Consider the following 11472-nt stretch of genomic DNA (forward strand, 5'->3'; position numbering starts at 1 on the left):
GATGTCTTATTATTGTCATTTATCCTGCGAGCGCTCTACTGGCTGCATCATCGTATAGAGGGAGCGTTTTCCTCTTTAGGGTTGGATTAACGCATCCAGGGTGGGCCGAGAGAAGGTAAAATGACCTGTCCCGCCTCAAATGACCCCGGGCCAACCCTGAACGCTGCCATGGCTTTGCTGGTTGCTCTTGAATATGCAGAGATCCCTGGCTTCACAGGCTCGGAAGAGGGGAAAAAGAGAAGCAAGAAGAAGAAGAAAAAAATGGAGTTGTATCGCATTGCAGGGAAAATTAGTGAGACCAAAGTTGGAGTTTCTGTGTTGGGGGCTGCGAACAATGACAGCTTTCTGTCAGACAGCAACTTCAAAGGTCTGCTGAGTGACTGCTCTGAGTTATACTTTGTTGTAGATCACTGAGGAAATTCACAGATGTTTTCTCATACGAGACACCATTATAGCGGCTCAAGTACCCAGTAGCCTCGAGCATCTCTCTCCCTCCCCACCCCCGCCCCACCCCCCCACCCTCTCACTCTTTCTCTCCCACACACTCAAACTCTCTCTCTCTCTCACACACATGCACCACCCCTCCATCCCCCCCCTCGCCCCCTCCCCTCACCCGCACCCATCGCCAAGTCTCTTATATCTCTTGTACAAGACAGATGTGGAACCTGTTTTCTCTCCAACTGTCCAGAGAATAAGGGAAGTTGGGGAAAAAAAATAAAAAGGTCCGCGTTGTGGCGTCGCCCCGCAACTCCCGTCAAATCCTCTGTTCTCGCTGTCAGTTACCTCCAAATGTCGGGACGAAGTGCAGCTACGCTCCTTCTCATCCACTGTGCTTCAACAGCCACAAAGTCAAAACCATTCGGTTAAATCGTATTAATTTCAAACTAAACACTGAATGAAAGGAAATGTGCTGCATATCAATGTAGTTCTTTTTTCTCTCTGTGTTTCCTGCAGGTTGCCTTCTTCACTGCTGAACTGGACCAAAACCCAACAAAACATTATCTGTAAATGTATATTTATTTCTAGTAAACTGTTGTTTTGTATGAGTCAAATAAATCCATTGAAATGATTAGGTTTGGAATGTCATTGTTTTTTTTTTCTATTTCAGTTTATTTGTTTGATAATATTAACATATGGGGAACATTTTTTTAAATGATGAAAAGTACATATTTACTAGAGCGTGTTGTCACTGCTTTTGCCATAGGCTCGTTCTTTGATATGTTCCAATCCTCTCACTTCAGATTAAAAGAACAAACATTTGTGTTTTCTTTGAGGTCAAACCGCAGTTTGACATTTAAACACCTGTTGTCAAACATATTCCATCTAATGGAACAAAGATGTACAGCACCACTGATATTGTATAACTTGTAGATGAGTTAACAAAGCTTAAGTCATTTTTTCTGGTTATGTTTAAAGCTTGTTCAAAGTCTCCCTGTGAGATCTAACAGTTTTAAAAAAAATCCAGTTATTCCATTGTCTTTCTTCTTGATCAGGCAGTGCAGCTTCATACATGTCTGATCTCCTAAGCCTTATTTCTGTTGACCAACTGTCTGCTTGACACTTTAAAGGACTGTATGAAATACAGGCTGATTCCAGCCTGTTCAAACCTGTGAGAGTGCTACAAGAAAACTGTTGCAGTGGCGGTCCCTCCAAGTTAATTTTCTCATCGGATTCTGCAGGAGAAGAAAAAAAAAATTTCCTTTGGCAAAACCACTGCTGAGGTGACCCTGTAAAACTTGTCAGTAAATTACTTCTGGTACTGGACATTGTGTCAAGCACACAGTCATGAATTTCTTACAAACTATATCAAAGTCCTGCTCAGCCAAATCTATTCCTCAGCTGGACTCCCATTGAGATGCATTAAAATGTAAGACCCTGCATTTAGGGCTGAACCGAGCATCTCAAAGGAAGATATCAATAATTTGTTAATGCTGATGGCTCACAAAATTCATGTAGTTTTTTTTTTTTTTTTACATGTGGCTGAAACTTCCCTTGCATAGCGTGGCAGCTGACATGTAAAGCTGATTTATGTGAAAATCCACCCTAAATCAGAATTAATATCGGCTCTGTTAATGTCCATACTTCATAGTTGCTGTGGAGGATCACAGAAAAGTGCTAAATTTGCATGAGTGTGGCTTCCCCCTCTGTTACATTAACAGTTGTCTGTTTTGACATGAGAGAGCAGATTACAACATTTGACATTTATCTGACATTTAGACCTGGAGGGTAAAAACTAAGTGACAGCACAAATACAAACTTCACCAAGCGGACTGTAAAAATGTTTACTGCTGGTGTCTGAGGTGGTTGGTATCCGCGTCGGTAATAAACAGGTTTACAGCATTTGGTTGTTTTATGATTCTCCTTTCATCTCTTTGTGGCAAGATCCTTTGTTTCACAGTGAACAAAGTGAAGAATTGCTCACCAATAAAATGCAATTCACAGAAACACTCTACATGGGTCAATATGTGTGTGCTGTATTGTAATGAGACAACCCCCATAAAGGCTTTATCATTTTTGTTGCAGCTTTGAAATCCTTAATTAACAATTCATTAATGGTTATAACACAATTGCAATAAAAAGAACAAGGTTAGGGCAGTCAGTGAGAAAAAAACATCTTTATTGGTCCCCCAACAGCATGACATTTCTGTCTTACAATTAAAAAGACGAATATTAACGTACTCCACCAGCATCATATTACATTTACCCATCCTTTTTTTTTTTTTTTGCTAAAATATGACAAAAAATAAAGAATAAAACTCTCAAAAAAAGCAAATACCTTGGTAACAATAAAACTATTGAAAATAAGTAAATTTAGTTTAGTTAGTTTAAAATGAAGTTAGAAACTACTAACCAGTCTGTTTTTCGGCAGCCTGGCATAAATGTGTTGCTATACCTTCAACGTGAAATTTAGGAATTCATGCATAACATAACTAATTGTGACAGTTTTGTATACCTTTCTAAACTCAGCTATTAGATTTGTAGCATTTTAATAACCCTTTAAATAATTGAATAATTAAAAACAAAGTTTAATGGAAAGGAGGGATGAGAACCACTGCAGTAGATGAAGTGGGCATTTATGTTTGATTACTAACAATTGAACAACAAAGCTCTTGAAATTGTGTGACTAAGGCAATTTGTTATAACTTAAACCATTTCTAATGAATATCTTCCACAAAAAAAATGCATGCACATGTTTTTAAAACTTCCATCCACATTTCCAAAGAATGCAATCGTTCCTCATATTGTGTTGTGGATTTCCAGCAGGTCAAAAGTGTAAAGTCTGCAATGAAGTTCCAGCAACCTGTTATTAATCTGAACAATTATTATGACATGATGAAGATCCGCAGCAGTGGCTTTCCTGTTGGCTCCCTCTATTTGTATTTTCATATGTAACATCAGCCAGCATGGCTGCCTTAAATGAATGTAAACAAGGTTAATCTCCAGTAGTTTCTGTTATCAGTCAATAGTGTGACTGCACCACTCCTGAAGCCAGCGTTGTAGTTTAACATGGCTCCAGTGCAGCCCAGCAGGACTCCCCCTTTCCCTCATGACTGTGTGTAAAGCCGTGGGAGAGGACTGGGAACATTAATCCCTTCAAAGGAACAGATCTAATTCAAAATCTGCCGCTCCAAACTAGTTGTGAGGACAGTGATTGTTTCTGCAGGGAAGCCAGATAAAGATCAGAGAGTTGAACTACAATTTCCATTTCTTCAGTTCTGCCACAAAAGTTTGGGATGTTATCTTATGAAAACTGTACATTTTTGCTTTGATTGAATGTACCGAGAGAGAGAGAGAGAGACATAAACTTAACAGTGGTACAATACATGTCAGTGTTTTTGGTGTTTATGTGTACATGATTGGCTGTGTTACAGGTGGCTGCTGCAGTGCATGTAGGATCAACTGTCCTTCACAACTTCAGGATGCAGAATTGAGACATAATTTCAAATGCTGTCATGTGACGTAAAACAGAGGTTTGTCCTCATGTGATATATTGGACAAGATTATTTGATTTACCTGCTGAGACTTTTTTATTCTTTTCTCCAGGCTCTTACTTTGTCATAGTGTCAAAGCTGATGCTCAGAAAAGGGTGAAATATGTGAGTGAGTGTGTCTGATAAAGCAAGTGAGCAGACTGAAGGAGAAATACATGTTTAAATAATTCAGAGGGGCCATAATTAAGTGTTTAATGCTGCGTTGCCGTTCAAAGACACAACAAAGAAAAATTTAATTCAAATTAGAAATGTAAAAGAGACGCTGATTCTTCAGAGATGAGAACTTTGTGTTGAGTCACTTGATTTGGTCTTTTTCCTCCATCAAACAGGCAGGCAACGCTCTTGGAGATCTCCAGAGATAACAATGTCACATTGTCACATAGGGTTCTGCTACAAATCCTTAATTACAAAAAGAGGATCAGATGACTACAGCATCCAATACCGGGGTCTCCAGGCGGCATGGGGGTCTTTGATCAAGAAAATCCAATTATTTGTGTATATACATTTCCCACATAGTGATTACTTCATTAATTGTCCCGCCTTTATCTCCTCCCTTCCCAACCCCCCTAATAATCAGCTCCTTTATCCAGACCAACAAACACACCATAGGAGCTTTGTGGATTCAAAGGATTTGCTTTCCCCTCTCAAAGAGCCGCTATTCTTTGATGATTGGGCAGCGGCAAACTTCAAAGTAATAAATCTTATTTCTGACTGGCTGGCGGCCCACCAAAGTCCTTATCAAATTCTAAGAAGTGATCCCTCACTCTTCAGATAGACCAAGGATATATCGGAGAGAGGAAGCACCGCAGACGGAAGACCTGCTCCACTACATATTTTTTTTTTTATATTGCGAATGCTCATATTCATCTAAATTAGCGCTTTTCTTTTTATTTGGCTCCCGTCGAAAGGAGGAGGAGGTTTTACCATGGCAGCAGTGGCTGTTCTGCGGAATGAAACACTACAGGCTTTTCTGCAGGTTTGTGCTCAAGTTTCTCTTCACTTTATTAACTTGTTCGCCCTGGCTCGTTTACTCGTGAAACCACTCTGTTATTTAACAGAGATTAAAGTCTTAAATAGTCGATTTTAAAAAAAGGAATGTTTTTTTAACAGAAGGCAACTTCTCGACACTCGTTACAAATCAAAATTTTATGAGTTAGAGCGGATTTAATTCCGGCGATTTCTTCAGATAGTTTCCTATATTGAAATATTATTATATTAATGTTTCTCTCGGTTCTCCAGGACCGCACTCCCAACTCTTCCCCAGAGAACTGTAAGCACTCCCCGCTGGCGCTCCTGGCCGCCACTTGTAACCGGATCGGACACCACCACGGATCGAACCCTCCAGATTTCCTCCAGGTGCCCTACGACCCCACTCTGGGCTCCCCCTCGCGCTTGTTTCACCCGTGGACTAACGAGGGGAACCCCCAGAGCAGCCTGACCGGCAACTCCACGTTCGGACTATCCTCCAAGCCCCAGCTGTCAGCGCACATCCAGAGCTCCTTCAGCTCCCACCACGAACTGCCCCTCACCCCTCCGGCGGACCCCTCGTACCCGTATGACTTCTCCCCGGTGAAGATGCTGCCTTGCTCCATGCAGTCCCTGCAGTCCACCTGCCCCCCCACCTACGTCCCCGCCGTCAGCTACGCGGCTCCGACCCCCATCCCGCCCGCGATGCCAAGTTTCGTGACGGGACCGTCCGGCCTGGTGCACCAGCAGCAGAGACAGCTGTCCCCCAACCCCGGGGAGGACATCCCGTGGTGGAGCCTGCAGCAGGGGAACCACGTCAGCCACTCGTCGTCGCTCGGTCCCCACCGCTTCCAGCTGCAGAGGGGCTTGGTGCTGGGGCACACGGACTTCGCGCAGTACCAGACGCAGATCGCGGCTCTGCTGCACACCAAGTCCCCGCTGGCCACCGCCAGGCGGTGCAGGCGGTGCCGGTGCCCCAACTGCCAGTCCTCCACGTCCAGCGACGAGCCGGGCAAGAAGAAGCAGCACATCTGCCACATACCGGGCTGCGGGAAAGTTTACGGGAAAACTTCGCACCTGAAGGCGCACCTGCGGTGGCACTCCGGGGAGCGGCCGTTCGTGTGCAACTGGCTGTTCTGTGGCAAGAGTTTCACCCGCTCGGACGAGCTGCAGAGACACCTGAGGACTCACACGGGGGAGAAGCGCTTTGTTTGCCCGGACTGCTGCAAGAGGTTCATGAGGAGTGACCACTTGGCCAAACATGTCAAAACTCACCAGAACAAAAAGAGCAAGTGCCACGACAAGACACTTGATCATGTCAAACGAGAGGACACGAGGAGTATGTTGTAACACACCCTGCTAGACATTAAACAGTAGACTCTAAAATAGTGCAATACAGTCAGTCCTACATTAGTTTCATCTGCCTTTCATGGCCCTTTTTTTTTAATTAATATTTTTGCTGGTTGATTTCTTACATTCTGATAATCGTTTCTAACATTGCTGGTCTGTGTAGCACATTTCTGTATATATATAAAAAGTTTCATAAGTTTATTTGGGACCATGGATGGAGAAGTTATTGCTCATAAGTTTGAATTCACTGTCTATATCATATCAAATAAGACAAGTTTTCAACTTGTGTTTTGATCATTGTCTTCGGTGGAAGATTTCACTCCCCTGTAAATTATATTTAATAGCTTTTGTTGAATGAAAGTGTCTGTTTTTGCTCCATATGGGGTGTTTTTAAGCATGCTCTTGAGAAGATCTGCTATTGTTGACATGACCCAAATACTGTGTGAGAATAAAACATTTTCCTCATTTCAGAATAATTCTTTTGATATCCCTCAGTTATATGAGTGTGATGAGGCAGCTAGACTTTGCTTTGTATGTATAAAGAGGTTCAATCAGTTTCACCTGGAATAATGTGCGTATGTGCTTTGTGAACTGTTGCAGAGTCACTGTTGTCAAAGTTTTACTCCAGTAAAATCCAATCAGAAATTTTGCATTTTCTGATGATCAGCTCATTTGCATTTGTTATTTTGTTCTTTGCAGTTAAACATCTGAAGGTATTTTATTTCTGGCTGTGTTAAGGCTCACGAAAGAGCAATACAAGAAGACAGAATTTATTGCTTTGTGTTGAAACTATTCCGTAAAATCTCATTTTGTTGCACTGGTTTGTTTAGCTTTTAAGGAAAATATATTTTAGTCAGGATAAAATATATTTAAGAAATTCAAATGCAATATAAATTTTCTAGTCACTGCGAAAGCTGACAGAAAATAGTGAAATTTGGCCATAGAGAATACACCGACCTGGTACAAAGAAGTTTCTTTCCTTCACATGTGAACCTGATCGCTTTTCAAGAGCATCCATTTTCAAATATGCTTCAATAAAACTACATGCTATTTTTTATGACAGTTTGAAAATATTGACTTTATTTTTCTAGAAATTGAAATGCCCCCCCCCCCCTTAAAGGAAATCCAGGATAAAAATAACATTTTACTCTTTGTATATTTATAGTTTACTTATTGTTTCTTTTTATTCTTCATAATATTCAGCTGCAAGGATACTTTATGTGTTAATGTACCCTAAAAGAAGAAGCCACTTTATTTTAACGGCGTAGACTGAGAGGAGAGCCAACATTATCTTTCACTGAATGGACTCATCCCAACAGGTGACGCGCAGAAGAGTGGCAGGTTTTATGTTTGAAGCGTGTAACTGAGTCATTCAGAATTGTAGATTACAACCTCATTTTTTACATAAATATTTTTCTTCTTTAAGCCCAATCTGTCTGCTTCGTTGAGGAAAATATATTTCCAAAAATATATCATACTGTTGGGCATTTCTGACTTACTAGCACCTTTTCAAATGCAGCATCACAGTGCTGCCTTGCTCAAAGGCAATTGAATGACAATTGTCCTGTGAGCAACTTGCTGATCACTTGTAAAAAAAAAAAAAAAAAAAAAAATCCATTGGCTTCCTTCAGCCTCATTTCCTCATAGTGACTGAATGTTTAAAGTATCGACCTTCTGAGACAGGAGTTCTTAATATTTTAACCTTGAGGCTCTTCGCTCCACGAGCCTCATCAACTTCAAAGAAGAGTTGATGAACTCCTCAGAGTCTGAAAGATCTGATCTGCCATATCATCATCAAACCATCCAATTTAGTAATTCAGTGTGCAGAGAGCAGCATTACTGTTGTTCTGTCTGCTGTCTTCAATGAGATCTCTGGAAATGTCAATATGAAAAAGGAGGGCTGCTCTTCACAGGCATTTTAGGCTGTGGTTTTCTGCCTCAACAGCGCCCCCTTTTGCAAGAAGACTCATCAGAGCAGAAATATTCTCAGGAATGCAACTGATCGCAGTGAAGGTCCAGGCTTTTGTCAATTTGAATGCTGACAAATGAGTCAACTTACTGAGTTCAGTCTTTATGTCAGTTTGTTTAGGTTTGTGTGGTACAGTGAAAGCATTGTTCTTTCGCTCTTAAAACCCACTTCAACCATTTTTATCAATTAAAAAAAAAAAAAAAGGATCTAAACATGCCATCGGACAGAGGCTGAATACCGGCACAAGGCTGTTCATTATTCACACAAATGTTTTGGGTGGTTCTATAAGTGGTTTACATCTACTGTACTTAAATCAGGGGGTAATTTGAAATAATGATTGAAGCAGCATCCTGTTCATCACTGACATCAACACTTGAGTTACACATATATGAGTTTGTAAAAGCATTAACTGCAGACGATTCCTTTAAAACACTTTTCTGACCAAGTGAGGTGTTGTATTCGGACCATGTTGTGCTGTATTATTTTACACTAACGTGCACATGTTCAGGCAAAACAGTGAGTTATGTCACTGTTCTTAAAAATCTGCATAATAACACTTCATATTATGTGTTATTCAGAAAGACTTAATGAAAGAGAAAAGAAAGAGGGGAAAAAAAACTCGGGTATAGGATGAAATATGACCAGTTGAACTGTAAAGGCTTTATCCCAATTTTTTGATCCTATTATAAACGGAGGCCTATGGATGGATGTGTTGAATGCACCCAGACGGCTCCTCACAAAGGCTCCGATTTGGCTTCTTTGTCAAAGATAGAGCGAGTATTCTTTAACTCTGTTGGAGGCCATAATGCTAAACTGTCCGCAGCGAGAATGTAATATACTTCGGCTTTGGTATATTTTTCAAAACAAAATGAAAAATGTAAGAACTTTCAAATTTCATCTTATAACTGCCGGTCCAAATCTGATTCCCCTTTTTGAAACCTTCACTGTGGCTGAAAGGGAAGCATCATTAGCATTATGAGCGAATGCTAAATCACAGATTAAACACTCATCTCCATCATTTGTCTCTGCACGTCATTCCCTTCATATCAACACCTTTTAACTACCTGCACAGAATTATGTTAAATAAAAACTCAGAACGTTATTTTCATCGATTACAAAAAAAGATCCTGTGTAAAGATTATTTTGAGACATAACTGGCTTGATATTTTACTCCTGAAATGATGATATCCTCTTCGAAACTTCTTTTTGTCAATTGTCTACTCATAATTTGCTTTTACCATTTGTAATTTTAAAAATCACAAATACAACAAACATTACATATCTAGCGCAGCGTTTTTTTTATTAGTTTGAAAACATAAATAAAAGATAATTAAGGTGAACTATTCCTAAAAGACTATGATACAGCTTGATGTTTTTGTGTCAGTAAGAAGCATTTTAATTCTTGATAGCATTTATACTTCTGAAAATATAGAGTATTCCTGCAAAGTACATCGTTTTCCTGAAACTTTGCTTTTCATCTTAACAGTTGGGAACAACAAATTCAGATCCAGTTCTTTAGCCAAATGTGACAGAAACTATCAAAAAGGACAACACGTATACCCTTTTTTTTACACACTCATGAGAAAACAACACTGTGTGCAGTCCTCACCACATTTCAAGATGTTTCAGTGTTGATTTCGCACATAGAGGTTTCGTTAGATCTGTTTCAGATGTGATGACAGTAACTTGTACTTATTCCAGTGTGTGGTTACAAATGACTCAGCCATGTGGAGGGGAGACAGAGATAACTGCGGCATTAACAGCAAGGCTGGAAGATTCTGAAAGATACAGTCATAAGAAAAAAGTAGGCTGCATGATAATTTACTCAGTCCAGCATGTTCTTTATTTTCTAATAAAAGCTAAGTTTCGGGTTGCTTTCCACACACATAGGTTCAACATAGTTAAACATTTCTGTTTGTCAACATTTATTGTTGCCTCACATTTAATGGACTATTCCACCTCATACCCAGTGGCAGATGGTCAAGAGAGGGTGTGCTCGGGGGAATTTAAGGTTGCCCATCAGTATCTGGTTTAAAAATACACTGATAGTGAAGAGTTTGCAAGTGTCTACCTTAGATATTTGGATAATATGAAAAAATGCAGGATGCAACATTGGACATTAGCTGCAGTAACATGGCGATAAAAATAGAAGATGTTGATGGTGAGGACTTGGAACTGGAGAAAAGTGCTGCAGTGATGGCATTCCCAGACCACATTTGTACACCAGTAGAAATGCTGGAGTACGTATATACAAGAAAAACATTATTATTATTATTATTTTTTAAATATATTGTCACTCTTACGCAGACATACATTCTCCTAAATAAATTGGCATATATGCATATGTACATAGAAAATATATGCATGTAATAGAAGTATGTATGTGTGTGGGAGTGAGTATAGTGGAAAAGAAGTCCATCATTTATTACGCTGTGATTGGCTGCAAAGCTCAAGTAGGTGGTTCTGTTCAGGTCATAGTTCACATGGAAGGTGTAGTGGAGTGTGAGCGCTGCTGCAAGCCACTGGAGTATTAAGAAATATTTTATCATCCCCAGATCCTTATCCTTGCCACTTGAGAAGCAGGTGACAGGTTCATCTGCACCAAACTGGACTCATACCATGGTGGAGCGTGAGATAACTTTTCAGACCTGCAAACTTGGACCTGGCTTCAGCAGGACAAGCAGCTAACGCTAACACTACACAAGGCCCAACTTTAGGATTAGGACTGTATTTTTCAGCCAATGTGCCATAAGGGTGAATTATGCTTCCTGTATAGATATGACAACTTAAGATAGTAAATAAACATACATTATGGAAAAAAATTCCACTAGCTTAATGCTAACATCTATGGAAAAATCCATTGACATGCTAATAGTTAGCACATCAGTCACAAAACTTGCTGCTACAAATTAAACTGAACATTTCACTTACTAAATACAAAGCACAAACTATAATTATTTCAATAATAACTGGCATATATTTTCCTCACTCAGAAAAACACAGACAATAATCAAAAATTCTGACAAAACACAGCTGGAGTAGCTACAGAAGACCGAAAGGCTCAAAACGCATTCATCCAGTTATTTTCAGTTTTTGATGGTTCATATGCAAGAAGAATGTATGTGTGTAAAAAGACAATGTATGTGTGCGAGAAAAAAATATATGTATGAGGTGAATATTGTTGTATATTTCTGTT

General features: G+C 40.0%; 2 protein-coding genes across 2 annotated transcripts in view; both read left to right on the plus strand.

Annotated features, from left to right (window-relative positions):
• Positions 1–990, plus strand: part of myo3b (myosin IIIB) — a 59985-nt gene extending 58995 nt beyond the window's left edge. The window contains exon 36 of the mRNA XM_030111794.1: positions 955–990. The gene's annotated coding sequence lies outside the window, so the exon portion shown is untranslated. The remainder of the gene's footprint in view (positions 1–954) is intronic.
• A 3150-nt stretch (positions 991–4140) lies between these two features.
• On the plus strand, positions 4141–7013 carry sp5a (Sp5 transcription factor a). The gene is made up of 2 exons (XM_030112683.1): positions 4141–4967; positions 5231–7013. The coding sequence occupies exons 1-2, from the start codon at positions 4917–4919 to the stop codon at positions 6305–6307; spliced, it is 1128 nt and encodes a 375-aa protein (XP_029968543.1). The 5' UTR covers positions 4141–4916; the 3' UTR covers positions 6308–7013.
• Positions 7014–11472: the final 4459 nt, after the last annotated feature.

This window comes from Salarias fasciatus, chromosome 16, assembly GCF_902148845.1.
Source record: "Salarias fasciatus chromosome 16, fSalaFa1.1, whole genome shotgun sequence".
Classification (NCBI taxonomy): domain Eukaryota; kingdom Metazoa; phylum Chordata; class Actinopteri; order Blenniiformes; family Blenniidae; genus Salarias; species Salarias fasciatus.